The sequence below is a fragment of the Tachyglossus aculeatus genome, chromosome X1, assembly GCF_015852505.1.
Source record: "Tachyglossus aculeatus isolate mTacAcu1 chromosome X1, mTacAcu1.pri, whole genome shotgun sequence".
Taxonomy (NCBI): Eukaryota; Metazoa; Chordata; class Mammalia; order Monotremata; family Tachyglossidae; genus Tachyglossus; species Tachyglossus aculeatus.
Window position 1 is genome coordinate 76,019,492 of NC_052101.1, and position 24,760 is coordinate 76,044,251.

At 42.2% G+C, this 24,760-nt stretch overlaps 1 protein-coding gene and 1 non-coding gene across 10 annotated transcripts in view; one reads left to right on the forward strand and one right to left on the reverse strand.

The window, feature by feature from the left end:
• ERC2 (ELKS/RAB6-interacting/CAST family member 2) overlaps positions 1-24,760 on the forward strand; it is a 1,114,913-nt gene that overhangs the window by 157,277 nt on the left and 932,876 nt on the right. For all 9 annotated transcript variants that reach the window (XM_038740432.1, XM_038740438.1, XM_038740433.1 and 6 more), the window contains exon 2: positions 6,950-7,366. In XM_038740432.1, the coding sequence (XP_038596360.1) occupies positions 6,950-7,366 (417 nt within the window). The remainder of the gene's footprint in view (positions 1-6,949; positions 7,367-24,760) is intronic.
• Positions 624-759, reverse strand: LOC119920157. Its single transcript, XR_005447921.1, has one exon. It is a non-coding gene; the product is annotated as a small nucleolar RNA SNORA7 (small nucleolar RNA).

The following is a 24,760-nucleotide window of genomic DNA, read 5'->3' on the forward strand; positions in this document are numbered from 1 at the left end:
CTGAGGCACAGAGAAGTGAAGTGACTTGCCCAAGGTCACACAGCAGACAAGTGGAAATCCAGGTTTAGAACACAAGCAATAATATAATAATAAAAATGGTTATGGTAGAGAAGCAGAGTGGCTCAGTGGAAAGAGCAAGAGTTTGGGAGTCAGAGTCGTGGGTTCGAATTCCGGCTCTGTCACTTGTCAGCTGTGTGACTTTGGGCAAGTCACTTAACTTAAGCTCTTAGTACAGTGCTCTGCACACAGTAAGCACTCAATGAATACAATTGATTGATTGATTCTCTGTGCCTCAGTTGCCTCATCTGTAAAGTGGGGATTAAGACTGTGAGCCCCACGTGGGACAACCTGATTACCTTGTATCTCCCCCAGCACTTAGAACAGTGCTTGGCACATTGACTTGTCTTATGCTGTCAAGTCATCTCTGACCCATAGGGACACCAAGGACACATCTCTCCCAGAATGCCCCACCTCCATCTGCAATCGTTCTGGTAGTGTATCTATAGAGTTTTCTTGGTCAAAATACAGAATTGGTTTGCCATTGCCTTTTTCCGCGCAGTCAACTTAAGTCTCCACCCTCGACTCTCTCCCACACCACTGCTGCCCAACACAGGGGAGTTTTGATTTGTAGCAGATGGCCTTCCACTTGCTAGCCACTGGCCAAGCTAGGAAAGGAATGGGTATGCCTCTGCTTGACTCTCCCTCCTGTAGTCAAGACTGGTAAAGTACTGGAAACTCCAGGTGCGACCCTGAGAGGGGATGGCACATAATAAGCACTTAACAAATCCTATTATTATTATTAAGCACTTAATACCAAGCATTGTTCTAAGCACTGGGGTAGATACAAAGTAATCAGGTTGGACACAGTCTGTCCCACATGGGGCTCACAGTCTTAATCCTCATTTTTACAAATGAAGGAACTGAGCATAGACAAGTTAAGTAACTCACCCAAGGTCACACAGCAGACAAGTGGTCAGGTTAGAGTTCAGGAGGGTGTTGACAATTGAGTTATGGTTTGACAGCTCAAGGGGGAATGAGTTTCAGGCCGGAGGAAGGTCATGAACAAGGGTTTGGAGATGGGAAGTTGAGAATGAAGCTGAGTGAGCATGGGATGAATGATGAGTACAAGCTGGGGTTTCTGCTTATTGCATAGAGAAGTGGATAACCATGGAGGCTTTTGAGGAGTGGAGATATATTTGCATAAAGATGTTTGGGGGAAAAAAAATCTATGCAGCAGGGTTAAATATGGATTGGAGAGAAAAGAGGCTGGAGTCAGGAAGACCACTGAGGACTCTGATACAATAGTCTAGCTCGGTTGTGATGAGTAGCTGGATCAGGGTGGTGGTTGTCTACATGATGAGGAAGGGATGGATTCAGAAATTATTGTGGAGTCTTCTCTTGATCCCACTGTACTCTCCAGCTGTTTGCCAGGGTGCCTGCTCTCATTGCTTCCCAAACTCCTGGAATGGGTTGCATGTGCCTGCTGCTTCCACTTCTATCTTTCAACTTCTTGGCCCACAGATATGGTTCTGCCCCTTTGATTCCACTGAAACTGCACTCTCCAAGTTCATCAATGACCCCCTCCTCATCAAATCTAATGGGTTCTACTCCATCTTAATCCTGCTTATTCTCTCAACTGCCACAGACCCTGTGGACAACTCCCTCCTCCTGGTAATGCTATACACCAATACAATCCTTTCCTGGTTCCTACCTCTCTGACTGCTCTTAATTGTTTTCGCTGGCTTTTCCTTCACTTCATGCCCTCACCCCTGCCTCCTAACTATGTGTGTCTCTCAAGGCTCAGTTCTGCATGCTCGTCTCTTTTTGCTTTACACTCACTCTCTTGGAGAGCACATCCACTACCATGGTAGTGGAAGCGGATGACTATGAAGCCAACTTGGATGTGGATCACTTACCATCGGCTTCAGAGCACTCAATCAGCTTGCCCACACACTTTGCTCCTCTAGTACCAGCTTGCTCAGTGTGCTCCAATTTCATCTATCTTACCACCCACCCCTTGCCCATATTCTCCCTCTGACCTAGAATCAATCATATATATTGAGTGCTTACTGTGTGCAGAGCACTGTACTAAGTGCTTGGGGAGGAGTACATTGTAATGGTATAGCACACACATTCCCTTCCCACAATGAGCTTACAGTCTAGAGAGGGAGACAGGTAATAATAGTAAATTAGAAATATGTACATAAGTGCTGTGGGGCTGCTGGGTGGGGGGGAGGTGAATGAAGGGAGCAAGTCAAGGTGATGCAGAAGGGAGTGGGAGAAAAGGAAGTGATGTCTTAGGGGATGCCTCTTGGAGGAGATGTGCCTTCAATAAGGCTTTGAAGGTGGGAAAGAATAATTGTTAGCTATGAAGAGGGAGGGCGTTCTGGGACAGAGGCAGGGTGTGGAAGAAAGGTCAGTGGTGAGATCGAGGTACAGTGAATAGGTTGGCATTAGAGGAGCAAAGGTGCAGACTGGGTTGTAGTAGGAGAATAGTGAGGTGAGGTAGGAGGGAACAAGGTGATTGAGTGCTTTAAAGCTGATGGCAAGCAATTTCTGTTTGTGGAAGGGACTAGGAAACCACTGGAGGTTCTTGAGTCCCTCCTCCTTCATATACACCAGACCATCACTCTCCCCACCTTCAAAACCTTATTAAAATCACATCTCCACCAAGAGGCCTTCCCCAGTCAAGCCATCTTTACCCGACACCCTCTCCCTTTGTCATCTATTCACTTGGATCCATACCATTTGGGCAGTTTATTCACCCCAACCTCAGCCCCACAGAACTTTGTACATATACATAACTTATATGTTCTGCCTCCACCTCTAGACTGTAGGATTGTTGGTAACAGGAAATGCGCCTACCAACTCTGTTGTATTTCACTCTCCCAAGCACTTAGTACAGTGCACTGCATGCAATAAGTGCTCAATAATTGCCATTGATCGATAGAATAAAACCCATTTAATTTATCTAGGTGGAATTCATTAGTGACTTTGGAGAGCGTGGTTTCAGTGGAGCCAGATTGTAGTGGGTAAAAAAGGGAGATAGAGGAGAGGATGTGAAGTCAGGGGTTTGATCAAAAATGGAGTCAGTGAGATGGGGAGATAGGTGGAAGGTGCAGTGGGATCCAGAGAAGCTTTTTAATACAGGAGAGACCTAAGCATCTTTGAAGACACCAGGGAAGGAGCTATCTGAATGGAAGTGGTTGACACTGGTGGAAGGAAGATGGGCTGAAGTGAGTATTTTTAGACAGGAAATGTGGTTAGTAGAGTAGATTTTTTTAAAAGCTGGTGGGAGACCTCCCCTTGAGTAACTTATGAGAAGGATGACAGAGTGAATATACTGGTAGGAAGAAAGTCAGGGGAGAAGGGACTTTGGATTCACAATTTGACCATAGCAACTCTATTAGCAACCCACTTTGCTCTTGGGGAAAGTGGTTCATATTTATTTCTCAAAACAAATAAGTACTGGAAATTCCTCAATTTCCAGTGATTGCTTCAAGCCAGTGACAGAAGGAAATGACTCCATTTTAGAATTACCAATTCCTTTGTCAAATAAATTTTATATCTTCATTTTGTTATCACTATTATTCCTTATACTCACCTTATTGGTACTCACTTTTCAAGGAATTAATAGAACTTGAAATGGTGATCATCTCTTTAGGGATTGGCTATTTAATATTCATACTTGGTAGCAGAGGTTCTAGTAAGAACTGCATTCTAGTGACCCCTTGTTAAGTCCCTCTCTAGACTGTAAACTCCTTGTGGGCAGGGAATGTTTCTAACAACTCTGTTGTACTCTCCCAAGTGCTCAGTATAGTGCTCGGAACACAGAAAGTGCTTAATAAATATGACTGATGTGGGTACAAAGGTGACTATCTTCCTCTAAGCATTCAATGCAAATAATAGGTAGTGCTTGATTGATAGGGCTGCTATTCTTCACCTGTCCTGAACTGCATGCCACTGCCTCCCATTTTCCTCAAATCAATGAAATTGAACAGACAAGAAATCCCTCTGCAAGTCTACTGGTTTAATTTTGAGCCCTTCCAGAAATAAGATGAATGAGCAGATGAAGTAATGGGAGCTCACAAAGGTACCTTTTTTGACTCACTCCAGAGACTGCAGAGACGGTAATACCACGAACCACAGGGTTTTAAGGTTAATAGAGACTTTAATTTTTCTTCAATTCTGACGTTGTTAATTTTCAATATCTTTTTTTCCCCTCATTTCTGAGACTCCCAGACACTGATGATGATTTGGAACAGACGATTCTAGCTGATAGTCATAGAGATCTCATGTTCAGAAAATAGCCCCATGAAGTGAATAGGGAATGACCTGGGGTACTGCTCAGGGTAATCCCCCTGCCTGGAATGCTCCCCCACACCACCCCTTCAAAAAACTATGTCCCTTCACTCCTCCAAAGCCCCACATTCCATGATGCCTTCCTTGAATAACTCCACTTCAGTTTTTCTGTAACGCTCATGAATATCTCTGTTAAGCATATCCCTAGTCCTCTTAAACAGTGGAGATTGCATTTTAGCAAAGCCCTGTGTTAAGGAAAGTTTCATTGTAATAATAATCACAATTGTGGCATTTAAGCACTTACTATATGCCAAGCACAGTACTAAGCACTGGGAAGGAAATAAGTTAATCAAGTTGGGCACAGTGCCTATCCCCCATGGGGCTCACAGTCTAGAGGAGAGGGCCAACAGGTATTGAATCTCCATTTTATGGATGAGGCGACTGAGGTACCAAGAAGTGAATTGCCCAATGTCACACAGCAGGCCCGTGGTGGAGCCAGGATTAGAAACAGGTCATCAGTCTGACTCCCTGAACATGCCCTACCCACTAGACCCCACTGCTTCTCAATAATCCACACTGTCAGCCTAGGGGAGGTTCCTACGAAACCACCATTCTGAATCCGCAGGTGTTCAGCCCAAGAGGGAGGGGTCTTGGGGCCTGGTTCAAAGAGACTGAAAGCATCAGTTCAGCTATAGTATTCAGTATGTTCAGCACTGCAGCCATGTACACATGCACAACTGTACATTTGCATGAAATATTTCTTCCAATAGCACTTTGCACTGAGTTGCACTGAGTCCAATCGGGCTTGCATTATTAGGCTTTAAAGTGTTCATTCAGCTCTTCCCCTCCTACCTTACCACCCTGATCTCTTTCTACAACCCTCTGCACATTTCACTCCTCTAATACCAACCTACTCACTGTACTTCGATCTCGTCTATCTTGCCAATGACCTCTCATCCTGCCTCTGGCCTAGAATGCCCTTCCTCTTCATATCCAAGAGATGATCACCCTCCACACCCTCAAAGCCTTATTTGAGGGTGGCAGTGCGGTGTAATGGCTAGAGATTGGGCCTGGGAGTCAGAAGGTCATGGTTCTAATTCCAGCTCTGCCACTTGTCTGTTGTGTGACCTTGGGATAGTCACTTCACTTCTCTTTGCTTCAGTTCCCTCACCAAGTGCAATATTACCTTTAGTCCAGAATCAGGCATCCTGTTCACATGTACAGTACAGCAAAGCTGGGATTTGGCAATGATAATAATGTTATTTCAATGCATACTATGTGATAAACACTGTTCTAAGCACTGGGGTAGATACAAGATAATCAGGTTGGATGCTCTCCCCGTCCCACATGGGATACTCCCTTGCAAGAGAATATTCGTGTTATTAATTTTCATCTCCCATTTAACTAATAAATTCTTCTACAGGTAGCATTGATAATCTATTTCAAGTACGCTAAGATGTCTTCTGTATGTTGTTCATGTCTCAGCAAGGTGGAGCTTACAAATATAAACCATAAATTTGCCTTCATATAAGTGTCACCATCCTCAATCATATGTTCCGTTCCATGTCTGAAGATTGTGGATATGTTACATTTCATAGCAACATCAGTTTTTTGTGAGAAATGGATGGATTCCTATGTGTGAAAACATTTTGTGTTCCATTGTGTCTTATGACTCTAAATCATATTTACATAAGGATTTATTCTTGTGTTGATTGTCATATGTTTGTGTTAAAATGTGTAAAATATAAATGGGGTATATGCTTAACATTTGTTTCTAGTCTTAAGGTATCAGTGTTCTAGATGCTATAAGGCTTGTGAGTCTTTGCTATATAAAGAATTGATTTTTTTTTTTCCGTAATGGTATTTTAAGTTGGATTCAGTTATTTATGTTAAATATTCTTTGCTTGTGTTGGACTTTTCTTTATGTTGATTTTTGCTTCATTTTTTTTCATTTACCATGCTGTTCAGTTTTTGGATGCCAGGAGAACAAAGGTTTGTCCACTATTTGCAAATCATTTGTTTTGCTAAGCCAGTCTATCTCATTCTGTCTGTCTGTAGAAGTGTGCATTTCCCTTTGCTTACAGATGCAGTAATCCTGTTTACTAAACTTGTGCATAGCATTACTTGTGAAAAATAGTTGTTTGTATCCACTTGCAATGAATGCTATGATTTGCATTAAAATATAAGCATTTGCTATTGAACACAGAATAGATGCCAGAATATTTTTAGTCTATAAGGAACAATTTAGAAAACAAGGACTACTGAGTCTGCAAAATTTGTGGGCAAAATGACCCTGCATTTATGGAGATGTCACTCTTAATTTTCTCCACCACCTAATTTTAGTTCTTTAACACTTATTTTAGATTTACAATTTCACTGTAATCAGTACTCAAAAGTGTCTTTGTGTATGTGTACATATTTTCCTAAGGCATTTGAAAAGTATCATCAAAATGTTTTTTCACCTTCCCATTCAGTATATTGTACAACTGAAGCCATTCAGCAAGATTTCATCATTGTTTTTTATGGACTTTTGTAACTAACATTACATGTTCATAGAGGAAAAATGGCTTTGCGAATCTTTATTGATTTTTTGTTTGTTTGTTTCCTCCCCCTTCTCTCCTTGCCGACCCCCTTTGTTTCATTATAGCACCTGCAGCTAACAATACAAGCTCTTCAAGATGAACTTCGAACCCAGAGAGACCTTAATCATCTTCTTCAACAAGAAAGTGGAAACCGAGGTGCTGAACATTTTACCATTGAGCTAACAGAGGAGAATTTTAGAAGGCTCCAGGCAGAACATGATCGTCAGGCTAAAGAACTGTTCCTTTTGCGGAAAACTCTTGAAGAGATGGAGTTGAGGATTGAAACCCAAAAGCAGACACTCAGTGCCCGAGATGAATCTATTAAAAAGCTTCTAGAAATGTTGCAAAGTAAAGGCTTGCCATCCAAAGGCATGGAAGATGACAATGAAAGGACTCGAAGGATGGCAGAGGCTGAATCTCAGGTTAACCATTTAGAAGTGATTCTAGACCAGAAAGAAAAAGAAAACATCCATCTTAGAGAGGTAAATGTTCCATTATAAATTCTAAAAGGTTTTAACTGTATAGTGGTATTGTCAGTATTTTTCCACAGGTATGACGGTGGTAGTTTCCTACTCTTTTAATATATATATATATATATATATATATATATGTATATATATATATATATATACATATATATTTCATAATATGCACATCTCTATCAGTTTGATGGGAGATTGTTTCTTTAACAATATTCTTATTCAGTTAAGTTTCTTTATTATTTAACACTTAGCACCTGATTGAAGCAAGAGTTTATTGTGATTATGAATAGTGAATAGTTAAAGGAACTGCTGCAGGTAGTGGTAGTTTCAAAAGTCTTTGTCATCAATCTTACTGCTGTAAAAGAATCAAATACATGGATAACAGGCAAAATTATATCCCAAACTATTTTCACAACTGAATTATTTTGGAAGAAAGAGTGTTTTCTAGAAAAATTGAGAAATGAAACTAGGCCAGCTAATTTTGATTATGTATTTTAATTCTATATTTGTTCTTGCCTTAGCCAAACTGTTCCAAAAACAATATCTGTTATCCTCAGTACATCACTTAAACCTTTCAAGGAGTCTCTGGTAACCTTACAAGCATTCATTCTTGACAGTGCCTTTGACTATGCATTGTAAGATCTGAGGTATGGGGTAACACAATTCAGGATGCGTTAGAGTAAGAAATTGATAGGGTGCCATGCCAGGACCCCAAAACAGATGTTCAGAATCAGTTATCCTCTCTGAAAATCCTGTCTGACTGGGCCCATGAGTCTAAAAGGCCTTTATTCTTAAGGTCCAAGTTAGGCCAAGCCACAGAAGAATCCATTCTCCTTCAGCCTTTTACCTTATTCCCAGGAGTGGAGGTAAGTGTGAATGGTACAAAATGGAGCCTCAGTATAACAATAAGTACTGGTGTTTGCCCATTCCTGCTTGAATAATTCCCATATAGTTGTGGGCTTTTTCTTTTTTTTTTCCTTTGTGGGGGGATGTTGGAGAGGGAGGTGCGATTTGCACCAAGCCACCTGGATAGGGACTTTCCTGACTGGGCTGCTCCTCAGTGGCATAGCTGTGAAAGGCAAAGAGTCAACTTGACCCTGACACGGTACTCCATCTACCGATGTGCCAGGTAGCCAGTTGACCACCAGCAGCTCCATCTGTTCCCTCAGCAAGTTGGTATAGCTCTGGGCTGGGTGCAGGAGCTGTTACCAGGTGGGCCCCATGATCCTGCTGCTCCACCTCTTTCAGCCTCTGGCCAAGGGATCTGTGGGGGCTCCATTTTCCCCCTACATCCTCCTGTGGAGTGAGCCAGAATAGATCTCGCCACTGCCACAGTTTTAAATACTTGTCTCACTGTCCTCCTGCTCCATGTATTGCCTAGTCTTTTCGAAAATGCCTTGAGCCCTCATCCCATTACAGTGAGTGCCCTTTTTCTTTCACCTCTGCTTATTTTACGGGGTTGTAGGCTACAGAGAAAGACTGCAGCCTGGTGGCTGGCTTGCAACACTGCATGTGAAAAGAGCACGGGTTTGGGAGTTAGAGGACCTGGGTTCTAATCCTGACTCTGCCATTTGTCTGCTGTATGACCTTGGGCAAGCCACTTAACTTCTCTGTGCCTCAATTATCTCATCTGTAAAATGGGGACTAAGACTCTGAGCCCCACGCGGGACAACCTGATTACCTTGTATCTATCTTAGCACCTTGGACAGTGCTTGGCACATAGTAAGTGCTTAACAATCAATGCTATTGATGTCTATATGCTATTGATGTCTATCTACTTGTTTTGTTGTCTGTCTCCCCCTTCCAGACTGTGAGCCCGTTGTTGGGTAGGGATTGTATCTGTTGCTGAATTGTACTCTCCAAGCACTTAGTACAGTGCTCTGAACACAATAAGCACTCAATAAATATGATTGAATGAATGAATGAACAATAACATAATTATTATCATTATTATGTGTGATAGGGATAGTCTCTCCCCCTTCTAGACTGTGAGCCCACTGTTGGGTAGGGACCGTCTCTATATGTTGCCAACTTGTATTTCCCAAGCGCTTAGTACAGTGCTCTGCACACAGTAAGCACTCAATAAATATGATTGATTGATAGTCACACTTCACAGTTGTTCCCTTGTCTGCAGGAACTCTAATTGCCAGGAGTGCCAGGGACAACACAATATGTGTTGTGGTGTACCCTGCAAGGAAACCTGGATACATTTCCTATGCCTCTGTTCAGGTCAGATCCGATGGTAGGATGCCAGGGACTGGAGCCAGCATTGAGTTAGACGTTGGCCTGAACTTAAGGGGGTTGGGACAGGTGGGGGTCTCAGACTTCCAGCCTGTGTAGGACTTTACACCCTCCCCATACCTGGAAATCACTACCACAGAACCTTCCAATGGACTTGAGCTAGTGTTCTACAAATTCATTCATTCAATTGTATTTATTGAGCACTTACTGTGTGCAGAGCACTGTACTAGGCACTTGGGAAGTACAAGTTGGCAACATATAGAGACTGTCCCTACCCACCAATGGGCTCACAGTCTAGAAGGGGGAGACAGACAACAAAACAAAGCATGTAGACAGGTGTCAAAACTGTCAGAATAAATAGAATTAAAGCTATATGCACATCATTAACAAAATAGACTAGTAAATATGTAAAAGCAAAATAAATAGAGTAATAAATCTGTACAAATATATGCAAGTGCTGTGGGGAGGGGAAGGAGGTAGGGCGGTGGGTGATGGGGGGGAGGAGGAGAGGAAAAAGGGGGCTCAATCTGGGAAGGCCTCCTGGAGGAAGTGAGATCTCAGTAGGGCTTTGAAGGAAGAGAGTTGGTTTGGCAGATGTGTGGAGGGAGGGCATTCCATGCCAGGGGAAGGACATGGGCCAGGGGTCGATGGTGGGACAGGAGAGAACGAGGCACAGTGAGGAGATTAGCAGCAGAGGAGCACAGGGGGTGGGCTGGGCTGTAGGAGAGAAGGGAGGTGAGGTAGGAGGGGGTAAGGTGATGGAGAGCCTTGAAGTCAAGAGTGAGGAGTTTTTGCTTGATTTGTAGGTTGACAGGCAACCACGGGAAAATTTTGAGGAGGGAAGTGACATGCCCAGAGTGTTTCGGTACAAAGATAATCAGGGCAGCAGAGTGAAGTATAGACTGAAGCGGGAAGAGACAGGAGGATGGAAGATCAGAAAGGAGACTGAGAAGGAGCAACTGGAGAGATAGGAGAACTAGGGGAGAGGACTGTGTCAGTAAAACGAAGAATAGATAATGTTTCAAAGGAAAGGAGGTGGTCCACAGTGTTGAAGGCAGCTAGGAGGTCAAGGAGGATTAAGATGGAGTAGGGGCCATTGGGCTTGGCAAGAAGATCATTGGTGACCTTAGAGAGGTCACCACTTACCTGCTGTGTGATCTTGGGCAAGCCCATCAACAAATATTGCTAATAGTGGAAAGTTGCTAGAATTTGTTGGTCATATGTCAACTACTGATGGCACAGAGGAGCGGCTGCCTCTCCACCCCTCCTGCCTCAGTGGCTTGGTGCCCCACTGTGGGAGCTGGGGACCTGGAGGGAATGAGGTGCTTTGGCGGAGTGGCTGAGCTTGTGCAGAAAGTGCAGACGAGGTAAAGGGAATATTTTCTTTTAGGAAAGAAAGGACTTTATTTCAGATAATAATAATAATGATGGCATTTGTTAAGTACTTACTATGTGCCAAGCACTGTTTTAAGTGCTGGGGAGGATACAAGCTGATCAAGTTGTCCCACGTGGGGCTCACAATCTTAATCCCCATTTTACAGATGAGGTAACTGAGGCACAGAGAAGTTAAGTGACTTGCCCAAAGTCACACAGCTGACAAGCGGTGGAGCTGGGATTTGAATCCATGACCAAATAGGGAGATAGGGAGGGAAAGTGAGAGAATGAGAGGGAGGTAACCTGAGAGAAGAGATATTTTCACCAGTTCTTCAGCCACCACTGAAATATCATCAGTTCAGGCACCGATGTGATGATGATGATGGTGTTTAAGCTCTTACTATGTGCAAAGCACTGTTCTAAGCGCTGGGGGGATACAAGGTGATCAGGTTGTCCCATGTGGGGCTCACAGTCTTAATCCCTACTATACAGATGAAGTAACTGAGGCACAGAGAAGTTAGGTGACTTGCCCAGTCACACAGCTGACAATTGGCAGAGTTGGGATTTGAACCCATGACCTCTGACTCCAAAGCCCGTGCTCTTTCCCCTGAGCCACATTGTGCGAATAGGGGTGCAAGGGACTCAAGGAGAGACAGTGTGCAACCCCAGACTCCTACCCCATGAGACTGCCAACCAACACTGCTGGTAACTCCTGCCCCATCCAATCGTCTACTGTGCCATCCTGGACTTTCTCTCTGGACTGGTTGGACTGTGGATCTTCTATGTTGTTTTTATGTTATTGTTCATCTTTATATGTCTGTTTCCAAACCCCACCTTGCTTTATCCTTAGATTTGGAGGCCCTGGATGGGTTAATTCTCACCCATATATTTTTTTTTCCAGTGCTAGGTCTTTTGATGATGATGATGATGGTATTTGTTAAGCGCTTACTATATGCCAAGCACTGTTCTAAGTGCTGGGATAGACACAAGGTAATTAGGTTGTCCCATGTGGGGCTCACAGTCTTAATCCCCATTTTACATCCGAGGTAACTGAGGCACAGAGAAGTTAAGTGACTTGCCCAAAGTCACACAGCAATGGCAGAGCTGGGATTAGAACCCACAACCTCTGACTCCCAAGCCCGGGCTCTTTCCACTAAGCCATGCTGCTTCTCAGTCTTTTGCATACAGCAGGCACTTAATTAATACTGTTACTACTACTACCATGTGCCGCGTGTGAAAGTGCCTCTTCTGACTCTTCAAGCATCCTTCTGAAGCTGAATACTGTAGAAACTGAAGGGTGTATTTTAATGTCTAGGAGACCAACAAAGGATCTTCAATGTGCAGCCGTGTAACTTTGTTAATAGCAAGGGCTTATGTGCATCACCAACCTCTTTCATATATTTAGTTTCTTGGTTTTTCCTTTTTTGTCAGAAGGTCTCCTATTTTATTTTCTTCTTAATTGCACACTTTAGCGGCTGCTTTTGTTATAAATGCATAGATGTGAACAAATAAAATAAGAAATAACCTGAGCTGATATCCACCTAAATTGGTATAAAATGAACAACATTTTTCCTGAAGCCTGAATTTCTCAATGTATGTTTGGGTTGAAATAGTTGGGCAACTTTGGGCTAGGTTACTGCTTCAAAATCATTTTAAATAAATTTATGACCTGTCTCCAACCAGGAATTTAGAAGTTACCTAAAATGATCCCTTTTCCATAATTGGCTAGGTTTTGCTGGAATGTGGTGTTGGTGATTCTGGAATGTTGTGGAATGGAGGTTTGCGTTTATTCTTGTGCTTAGGAAAGGGGTCAGAGAGTCTCTAGAAAGGTGACAAAGGTGCATAGTAGATTGTAGATATGCAATAATCTATTTTGATCCCAATAGCAAACTGATCACTTTAAAGATAAAATGTCGTCTCCCCCCAAACCAGTTTCTGAAATATTGCCTCTATTCAGTATAATACACATTTGAAGAGCAAACTGTACAAAATAAAATACCAGAAAGAGCTCCATAAAAGTTCACTTGCATCCTGTTACGTTCTGGCTGCGCTTCCCAAACACGGGCATTTCTCTGGAGATGTATAATGCCTGGCTCTACCCTCAGCACATCTAAACACTGCTCACCACTTGTACAAGGAGGTTCCCTTTATCTACTGTTATTTCAAGTTGTAAAGAATCCAGTAGAATAAAATTGTTTCGGAAGAGGAGCTTTTATCACCAAAAGCGTCAAAGAATTCCCATCTCCTGTAATTCCAGGATTCTTAGATGTGTTTTTTTTTTTAAATCTTGGTTAATCTTCCAGCTCTATATAATCTAATTGTATTAATTTGATCTTTTTCCCACTTGGAGTATTAAAAGGCTAGTCATGCCACTGGAAGGGGATACATTTTACTGATTTTGGTGACCGGAAAAGAAAGCAGGATTTAGCTAAGCATTTGGTAAATAGGGAGCTTAATCAAACTTCCATTTACCAAGAATTTTAGAGCAGTAGGTAGTGAGGCTTCAGAGAAAAGTCAGTTTGAGTTAGGAAATTATATGCATATGAGTATATATATACCTTACATATGAGTGTATGATATGTGAGCCTGTTGTTGGGTACGGACTGTCTCTATATGTTGCCAATTTGTACTTCCCAAGCACTTAGTACGGTGCTCTGCACACAGTAAGTGCTCAATAAATACAATTGATTGAATGAATGAATGAATCCTGAGCTCTGTTTACTGAGATTCTGGATTTCATCTTCCACTTAATTCCTTGTTATCGTTCCTAAACTGCTATCCTGGGCCCAACTTCTATACCCTAGACTGAAGGTCCTGCAAAGCTGTCAATGAACAGGTTGGCTTTTTTATGTTGTAGAAGGCCAGGCTAGGTGCTCAGGAGCCTCAACTGGGGGTTTATTTTATGCCATGGTATGCTGGGTTTGGCACTGAGAGCTCAGGAATCTGAGGGTTGAGGAACAGAGGTTGTGGATTTCTTTGATGTAAAATGATTTCAAGTAAGTTTTACATGGATTGCCATTTTGTTTCACCTAATATTACAGCACCTTTACTTCTGGATTGTTTCTAGCCTTTTTTTAACTGGGTATACACTAATAAGAACCTAAATAACAAAACAGATTTTGCTGGTCCCTTGGTGTTTATAATGGGAGCTTACTGAAGGAAAAAAAAAATTCTTCATTCAGTTGTATTCACTGAGCGCTTACTGCCTGCAGAGCACTGTACTAAGCACTTAGGAGAGTACAATATAACCGTAAACATACACAGTCCCTACCCACAATGAGTAACCAGGAAAACTACATGCTGAAGTACTGGATGAGGTGTCAGATCGAGTGATTTAGTGTGGTCCTCTAAAAGTATCTGAATGAAAGTTGTTTGGACAGGACAAGTTCTTATTAAATTCTAAGGCCTTTCTCGTAGAATGATTTAGAATATAACCCAGTCACAGTGATGCTCGAAGCCAAGTTATACATTTGCCATTCAAACCTAGCACTGAATAAACCACAGAAGTGTAGTGACCACATGGGGGTGCTGACTCCCAGCCCTACTGCTTCCAAATGGCAGAGGATATTTTTTTTTTCAGAAGTAGATCAATGCACTGTTCCATTCCTGCCTTTCCAAGCTCACAAGTCTCACTGACCTGTGATGGAACAAACACATGTGAAAGAAAAAAAGCACCGGCAGCATGTAAAGAAATGACAGTGATTCTGTACTTGAGAGAGTTTGCTCTTTTAGGAGAGCTCAAATAGATCCAGCAAAGCACTGGAAGTGCTGTTCTAGTTATTGGCTTAATTGTTTCCCTTATGACTAAATTAATTTGTTTTGTATTAGGCGAGACTGGCACAAATTTGGGGGCTCTGACCCACTACTTGGAAAAATGGCCAGTGGGATCAATCCTGTTTTCAGTCAGATTGATAGGAAGGAAGACAATGACAGAGATGGCGGCAGTAAAGTAGCAGTGAAATGCCATTGTTCTGCAGTGCAAAGGCCCTCAAATAAAACCAGACTCTGAGATCTAGTCGATATTCTTTGCATTACACTGGCACACAGTGTAACGTGATAATGTCATATGGACACCATTTGGAGGAAGTCAGCCCAATCCCGCCCAAATTCCCCCCGAGCGCAGAGCATTTCTTCAGGGTATCCTGATCTCTTTCAATTGCTCCAGAGTCCTTATGCTTCCTTCCCAAGTCCCTCTGAACATGGCTGTTGCTTTTGGTGTGTAGAGCTCAGTGGCAGGAGTTGGGGTGGAGGGAAGCTCTATGTTAAAAATACATGTAAAGGACAAAAAAGGTGTCCAATGCGGAATGCCAGACTGACATACAAGCTGAAAAACTAAGCTATTTGGTATGAAAGCAGATGACTGGACACTTACACTGCCTCTTTACCTTCACAACTCCTTTCTTCTCCACCATCTTCCTGACCTCAGCTGTTGCAATTGCTCTTTCACAGTGCCCTTTCTGGTGTGGGGGCACTACATGCATCTTTGCTATGTTAGAATCAATCAGTAGTACTTATTGAGTGCCTAATCTGTGCAGAACACTGTACTAATAAATTACACTGTCTGGTCTTATGTCAATGAGTCATCTGTGACCCATAGCGACTCCATGGACATGTCTCTCCCAGAACGCCCCACCTCCATCTGCAATCGTTCTGGGAGGGTATCCATAGAGTTTTCTTTGTAAAAATATGGAAATGGTTTACCACCGCTTTCTTCCATGCAGTTAACTTGAGTCTCCACCCTCGATTCTCATCCATGCCGCTGCTGCCAGTACAGGTGAGTTTTGACTTGTAGCAGATGGCCTTCCACTCTCTAGCCAGTGCCCAAGCTAGGAATAGACGAGGTATGCCTCTGCTTGACTCTCCCTCCCATAACCGAGACTCGTAGAGTGCTAGAAACTCTCAAGGTTTGACCCTGATAGGGGAAATTACACTGTACTGTAATTTATATTAATGTCTGTCTCTCCTTCTAGACTGTAAATTAATTGTGGGGAGGGAGTGTCTGTTTATGGTTATAGTGTACTCTCCCAAGTGCTTAGTATAGTGCTCTGCAGACAGTAAGCGCTCAATAAATACAATTGATTTACTGACTAAGGGCTTGAGAGAGTACAATAGTCAATAGGAATGATTGCTGTCCTCTTGGGGCAGGGAAGAGCTGAAGACAGAGACTCTGATTCTAATCCTGGCTCTGCAATTTAACTGCTCTTGCCCTTAGGCAAGTCACTTAACTTCTCTGTGCCTCAGTTCCCTCATCTGCAAAATGGGAATTCAATATTCATTCATTCAATCGAATTTATTGAACACTCATTGTGTGCAAAGCACTGTACTAATTGCTTGGGAAAGTGCAATACAGCAATAAAGTGACAATCCCTGCCACAATGAGCTCACAGTCTATAGGGGGGAGACAGACATCTATACAGACATCAATATAAATCAAATTACAGATATATACATAAGTTCTATGGGCGGCGGGGGGGAGGGGGAAGAGCAGAGCCCATTGTTGGGTAGGGACCATCTCTATATGTTGCCGATTTGTACTTCCCAAGAGCTTAGTACAGTGTTCTGCACACAATAAGCGCTCAATAAATATGATTGAATGAATGAATGTCAGGGCAACACAAAAGGGAGTGGGAGATGATGGAAAGTGGGGCTTAGTCTAGGAAGGCCTTGTGGAGGAGATATGTGTTCAGTAAGGCTTTGAAAGGTAGGGAAGAGTAATTTTCTGGCGGATTTGAGGAGGGAGGGCGTTCCAGGCCAGAGGTAGGATATGGGGCAGGGGTCAATGGTGAGACAGGTGAGGTCGAGGCACAGTGAGAAGGTTTGCACTAGAAGAGCAAAGTGTGCTGGCTGGGTTGTAGAAGGAAAGAAGCAAGATGAGGTAGGAGGGGGAAAGATGAGGGAGTGCTTTAAAGCCAATGGTGAGGAATTTTTGTTTGATACAGAGGTGGATAGGCAACCACTGGAGATTTTATTCTGTTTTCCCTCTTAGACTGTGAGCCCCATGTGGGAATTTAATTACCTTGAGCCTACCCCAGGGTTTATTACAGTGCTTGGCACATAGTAACTGCTTAACCAATACCAAAATTGTTACTATTATTATTAACGAAGGCCTCAGCAGAACAGCAGGGGGACCGAAAAGTGAATGCTTCAGCTGCCTGGGGTGGTGGGGGTGGGGTGTGTGTGTGTCCGCTGCCCTTTCCAGACTGTCTCTCTTTTTCTGTTTCTTTCTACATTCTCCCTTGCTTGAATTTTTCCAATATCCCCTAATCCACTGTTGTGTTTCCTTGGTTCTGACTCAGAAACCTTTGAAATTAGTTGCCTTTCCTGAGTCCCTGAGGAAGACCCTCACTTTGAAATGGAACAGGTGGAGTACTGAGAAATGGTGCAAGTCTCATCAAGGATCAATTTAGCCTATGTCTATCTCCCACTTTGGGGCTTAAATTTATAGTAGAGAAGCAGTGCAGCCTATTGGAAAGAGCATGAGTCAGATGATCTGGGTTTTAATCCCGGCTCTGCCACTTGCTTCCTGTGTGACCTTGGGCAAGTCACTTATAATAATAATAAGAATAATGATGGCATTTGTTAAGCGCCTACTCTGTACAAAGCACTGTTCAAAGCACTGGAGGGGGATACAAGGTGATCACGTTGTCCCACGTGGGGCTCACAGTCTTCATCCCCATTTGACAGATGAGGGAACTGAGGCCCAGAGAAGTTAAGTGACTTGCCCAAGGTCACACAGCAGACATGTGGCAGAGCTGGGATTCGAACCCATGACCTCTGACTCCAAAGTCCGGGCTCTTTCCACAGAGCCACGCTGAACACCTATGTGGCTCAGTTTTCTCATTTATTAAAATAAGGATGAAACACTTTCCCCTGTGAGCTCCATGTGGGACAGAGATAATGCCTGGCCTGGTATTTTGTATCTACCCCCAGCACTTAGTCCAGTGCAGGGCAAAACATAAGCGCTTAACAAATACCACAATTGTTATTAGGAACACTTGAAAGAAAGGGGCAGAACCTTGTTTGGCTCAGCTAGTTAACAATAGCCCAACCATTAACACCTGCTCCAGGAGAGTCGCACCCACAACCCCCACATTGAGATGAGGCAGGAGAAGTACTCTTTAATGGAAAGCAAAATGGGAATAGAAGAGGAGAGTTTGACTTGTTCCGTAGCTGGGATTTTGGGAAGAGAACATTGTAAGAATTGTGGTTTTGCATGGTGGAGAAACCTGCAAAAGTATGTGGTTTTAATTTAGGTCCAGTTTTAAGCTTCTTGTGGTTCCTGGGTAACTACTTGGCTCATTTGTTGAAAAGGTGAATTCTAAGGACCATTTTGCATCACCTGAAATAATTTTGTAGTCAGCGTATTGCTCATGAGCTCCAGAGGGAATTCTGAAGGAAAACTTCCTTGTTTGCAGAACTCAGCAGCCTAAAGGATTCAATACAAATTGCACTTCTCATTACTGAGTCTGAATAATCAGTTGATAATTATTTGTAAATAGAGCTGACATTTCTGAATATAGGATCTGTAACTGTAAATTGTAAAGTCTTCCTGATCCCCTGAAGAAATAAAATGTCTAAACAACTTCGTTTTTGATGCTGTTCCAGCATCTAACCTCCAGTTTCTGTAAGTACATTTAACTTTTAAAAATTAAAATTTGACTATTAAATTCTGAATAATCTCCTATTTGCCCCACCTTGTATTGTTTCATATTTCTTAAGTACTTTTGAATTAGCTTTTCATTCCAGACTAAATTAAATGATAAATTATTGGCAAATACAATGTGACTTGGATATTTTCACTTTGGATTACTTTCTTTTTGTCAAATATGTAGAATTGACTTTAATGGTGATCTATATGGGTTACCTAAATTGATATGTAAATTGATTTTTCTGAGCTCCTAAAATTCTATTTAATATCCCTTACTTTATTCATTCTGACAGACTATGAAATTCAGTTCTATTAGAAAAATCATTTTCAATTACTGTAATTTTCAACAATACTTGTAAATTTAAAGTTCATGTTAGTTTGAAATGCTTCAAGCTCTACTTCATTGAAGTATTGATTTTAATAAGTGTGTTATACTGGTTTTCACTGTAACAATGATAGGTGAATCTCCCAGAAATTGTTCAACTGAGATCATTATTAGAAAGATGAAGAGAAAGTCATTAAAAATGCCCCTTGAGTATTATTTCTAGAGATTTACATTTTTAAAGTCAAAGATGGTCAAATTGCCTCTAGAGAGCATCCTCCAAAAGAAATGAGCCTTGGAGTAAATTGGAAGAAAGAAAAACTATAGAAGTATTTCACTAATTAAGAACTTCTTCCCCCCTGAACCCTTGGTATGTAAATTTTAGGCACTGGTCTCAAAAAGCTAATGAAGAAGGCTGAATTTTCCATCAGCACCCTCATTTTTTTTCTATTCTCACTTCATTGGCCTGCACATGCTTGTCTTTTTTCTTTTTCTAGGTGATCTCATTTACAGATGAGAAAACCTCTTAGCTATGAATACATCAAACAAAATGGCCTTCATTGTTAGGGAGCACATGGTTGTTCACCTGGAAATGATCTGAATCAATAAGAGAGTAGATCAGTTAAGGTCTGGAGGGACTGTGTTTTCTCCATGAATCGATTCATGTTCTTAAATATTCTGAATTCCCCTTTCTGGTGAATTTAGAGTATGTAAAGTGAGAAATTGGGTACTTGGTGCCAAAACTGTGGGACCATTTTGTTGGTGTTGCAATTCAACAGGCATGTGGAAATGGCAAAACTTCTGTTGCAACATAAAGTGTGCATAAGTCACCTGCTGTTATAATGCTCTTCTTTGAGCACTTTTACACAGTAGCATTATTGACCTTTAATAGCAGTATGTCTTCCAGCATGCTCTCACTTTGTGATGATGCTTTGGTTTTGCTGTGCATGTAGAATGCACAGCATACATTTGTTCTGTATCTGGAACATATGTGGGCCCACTTTGCAGCTGCCATGCATCAACATACTAAACTGCTGTTTTGCATTGCCCTTCTCCCTCAAATAGTTGCACTGTAAAGCTTGCAATCAAAGCTATTATTGCCAGAGCAGTAAAAAAAAATCTTAACTGCTCAAGTCTGGCAGTTAAATGTATCTAAGCGTCTGGACTCAGGTGAGCAAGAAATTAAAGCTTGCAAAGCTTTTGGTTTGGTGGGGGTCAACAGTGAGGGGAATTGTGATTTTTGTGTGCATTAGCATTTCATTTTTTTGAATTTGTAATCTTTTATTGCTGGTGCATTATTTGCATTGGTACTTGTGTATATTTTGTTTCAATTCGGTAATTTGGGAAGTGCTTTGGTCAATTTTTGGGTACTTGTGTATATTTTGTTTCAATTCGGTAACTTGGGAAGTGCTTTGGTCAATTTTTGGAATCTTGGGAATACATTTAATGTGTTTTAGATTATTATTGGTGAAAAAGTATACTTTCCTTAACACTTTTTCACTTATCACACAATTTTCACTGTACCACTTTAACCAATGTTAACTTTGGATTTTCAGTACAAAATTTCTGCTTTGATTCTTTTCCATTTCTAAATTGTATTTAAGATTTCCAGCTCCCTGATTCCACTGCATTTTTAGGTTGTTCAATCAGCCTAATGTGAAGCCATTTATCCAGATAAGAAAACTTATCCAGGTGGATCTTTTGTCCATGATGCTTTACAATGCTGCGATCCATCAGCCAATTACATTTCTTGAGAGCGTTTACTATGATAAACATATCATACAATATCTGTATAAGTTTGTGTTGTTCGGGCCTTTGCAAGCTAAAAGCATAAAGACAGTGTTGGCGTGACTTGGTTGTGATCATAATCCTCCTATTAGAAGCAACTGAGATTACAAAAATGAATAAATAGAAGACCGAGGAGAAGTAGAAAGCCTGTCCAGGAACTACATTTTTCAGAATGCTTTGGGATTAAGAACCACTCAAGCTGGGTGGAGCTCTTTAAATCGAGGAAAGGGAACTCTGGTTTTTCTCTCCTTCTGCCTGCCTTGCTGATGAACTTTGTTGTTTGTATGTGCAGACTCTTGGAAGCTTAAGCTCTAAGAGTTCGTGTGTGTATACAGGCTTGTGTATCTAGGAGTGTGTGGTAATTTTGATCTGGTTTAGCTTTCCCCTCTATCTGCCTGTTCATTAAATTATCCTTTTTTTGTGTGTGTCTAAGTATTTGGTAATGTCTAGTGGTGCCCTGAATTTCTCTCTGGCCCTTCTCAAGGTAACCCTGACAGACCGGCTGTCACTGAATGCTGTATGGATAATCACTGTAGTTCTGTGGCTAGCAATCATACCCTGAGACATCATCAAGGTCTCGGAATACAGCAGAAGTAGAAGATCAAAATCCAGAACACACTTTTAAAAGTTCCAGTGTTTTCCTTCCCTTCCTTTGCCCAAACTGGCTAACAGTAGCATTGTTTTTGGTACAGTCTGTGATTCTTCATGTTTTGGGAAATTCATTCATTCAATCATATTTATTGAGCTTTTTCTGTGTGCAGAGCACTGTACTAAGCACTTGGGAAGTACAAGTTGGCAACATATAGAGATGGTCCCTACCCAACAACGGGCTCAGTCTAGAAGGGGGAGACAGACAACAAAACAGAACATGTGGACAGGTGTCATCAGAATAAATAGAAGTAAAGCTAGATGCACACCATTAACAAAATAAATAGAATAGTAAATATGTACAAGGAAAATAGAGTAATAATCTGCACAAACATATATACAGGTCCTGTGGGGAGGGGAAGGAGGTAGGGCGGGGGGAATGGGGAGGGGGAGAGGAAAGAGGGGGCTCAGTCTGGGAAGGCCTCCTGGAGGAGGTGAGCTCTCAGTAGGGCTTTGAAGGGAGGAAGAGAGCTAGCTTGGCGGATGTGCGGAGGGAGGGCATTCCAGGCCAGGGGGAGGACGTGGGCCGGGGGTCGACGGCGGGACAGGCGAGAACGAGGTTCTCAGAAATGGTTTCTGAGCGCTGAAAGATTGAGGAAGAAACCATAGTTTCTAGATTCTTGTGAACACATGGAAATGGAAGATGATGAGAGGGACAAGATGGAAGAAAGGCCATTTGAAGTTGAAAAGCCAAGAAAGATTTCAGGGAAATATTCCAGATTGGAATGAAAATTCCCTTCTTTTTTGACCTTTGCTTTGGTTCGCCTTTTTCCATTCGTTCTGTGTGCAATCACAAGTGGGCTAACTTTTTCTAAAATGGATAAATGCCTCTACCACTTTCTTACACTCGCTGGGGTATGAGGGGATCAATCCATCAATCAATGGTATTTATTGAGCATTTAGCATATGCAGAACACTCTATTAAGTGCTTGGGATGTTAATGTACGTTATCTATCTCTGTGACTATTTTTTATAGGAATTTTTTTCATTTCACATCTTTGAATGTCTACTAGGAGGAAATCAAACTGTTTCCTTAGTAGTAGGTGCATACTGTATTCCAAGTACTGAGCTAAGTGCTAGGATAGATACAGGATAATCAGATTGGTCATTGTCTCTGTTCCACAAGAAGCCAACAGTCTAAGGGGGAGAAAGAACAGGCATTTAATCCTCACTTTACATATGAGGAAACTGAGGCACAGAGAAGTTAAGTGACTTCCCCAAGCCACCTCAGCAAGCAAATGGTAGAGCTAGGATTAGATCCCATGTGTCTTGCACTCTATTCACTAGGCCATGTTGTCTTTGCACTAACTCATATTAGAGTTGCTTTGAGTTTGTGATACACAGTAGTTAATTTAAAATCAGAGCATACATTGAACTACTCATTCCCCTTCTAAATCCATTCCTCCTCTTCCTTCTCCTAATTTCCCCATCTCTGACAATAATAGCATGGTCCTCACTGTCCCAAAAGCCCCCAACTTCAACCAGTGTCTATCTCAGACATCTGGCCACCCTGAGATGAAAAAAACTAGCTTCTCTATTTCAAGGGTGGCTGTTCAAACACATGTGATGGAGCAACATTATGCTGGGCATGCAACATAAGGATATGATGTCATTAAGCGCTTAGTACAGTGCTCTGCACACAATAAGCACTCATTAAATACAATTGAATGAATATGGAATGCTTTGTGGAAGTCCATCTGAGCACTCACCTGTCAGGAATATAACACTACTGAAAATAAAAGATAAAATGGCATCCTCTAATTTAAATCTTCAAATTAATGGGGTGGTCTGTTGGATACCTCAAAAATCTCCAGTGGCTACCAATCAATCTGCGCATCAGGCAGAAACTCCTCACCCTGGGCTTCAAGGTTCTCCATCACCTTGCCCCTTCCTACCTCACCTCCCTTCTCTCCTTCTACAGCCCAGCCCACACCCTCTGCTCCTCCGCCTAATCTCCTCACTGTACCTTGTTCTCGCCTGTCCCGCTGTCGACCCCCGGCCCACGTCATCCCCCGGGCCTGGAATGCCTTCCCTCTGCCCATCCGCCAAGCTAGCTCTCTTCCTCCCTTCAAGGCCCTACTGAGAGCTCACCTCCTCCAGGAGGCCTTCCCAGACTGAGCCCCTTCCTTCCTCTCCCCCTCGTCCCTCCTCCATCCCCCCATCTTACCTCCTTCCCTTCCCCACAGCACCTGTATATATGTATATATGTTTGTACATATTTATTACTCTATTTTACTTGTACATATCTATTCTATTTTATTTTGTTAGTATGTTTGGTTTTGTTCTCTGTCTCCCCCTTTTAGACTGTGAGCCCACTGTTGGGTAGGGACTGTCTCTATATGTTGCCAATTTGTACTTCCCAAGTGCTTAGTACAGTGCTCTGCACACAGTAAGTGCTCAATAAATACGATTGATGATGATGATGATGATGATGATATGAAGGGCTAGGGAGTTCCAGGGGGGCGAAGGAGGGGACATGAGCAAGTGTTTGGCTGGAGAGAGAAGAGTGAGGTAGAATTATTATTTTGGCATCAGACTGGGTTGTAGTGGGATGGGAGAGAGAGCTAATTGAGAGTCTTCATGGTGAGGAGTTTCTGCTTGATGCAGAGAAGTTTGGGCAACCACTAGGGTTTTTTTGATGAGGAATGAGATGTGCACAGAATTTTCTTTTTTAAGTCATTCATTCATTGTCGTATTTGAGTGCTTACTGTGTGCAGAGCACTGTACTAAGCACTTGGGAAGTACAAGTTTGCAACATATAGAGACGGTCCCTACCCAAAAGCGGGCTCGCAGTCTAGAAGGGGGAGACAGATGACAAAACATGTAGACAGGTGTCAAAATCATCAGAACGAATATAATTACAGCTTATCATGCAGACAGCCAAGGGAAGTACAGACTGGAGAGGGGAAGGCTGGGGGCAGAGAAGCTGGGGAGGAGGCTGACGCCTTTGTCAAGGCATAGTATCAGTTTGGATCAGCGTAGTAGCAGTTTGGATTCACAGGAAAGGGAAGATTTAGCAATATTGTGAAGGTGGAACCAACAGGATTTCATGACACATTGCATATGTGGATTAAATGAGAGATGTGCCAAGGATAATGTCAAGATTAAGGGTTTGTGAGACAGGATGGTGGTATTGTCAACAGTTATAGGAAAGTCTGGAGGAGAAGAAAGTTTTAATCAATCAATCGTATTGAGTGCTTACTGTGTGCAGAGCACTGTACTAAGCACTTGGGAAGTACAAGCTGGCAACATATCATCATCATCAATTGTATTTATTGAGCGCTTACTATGTGCAGAGCACTGTACTAAGAGCTTGGGAAGTACAAATTGGCAACATATAGAGACAGTCCCTACCCAACAGTGGGCTCACAGT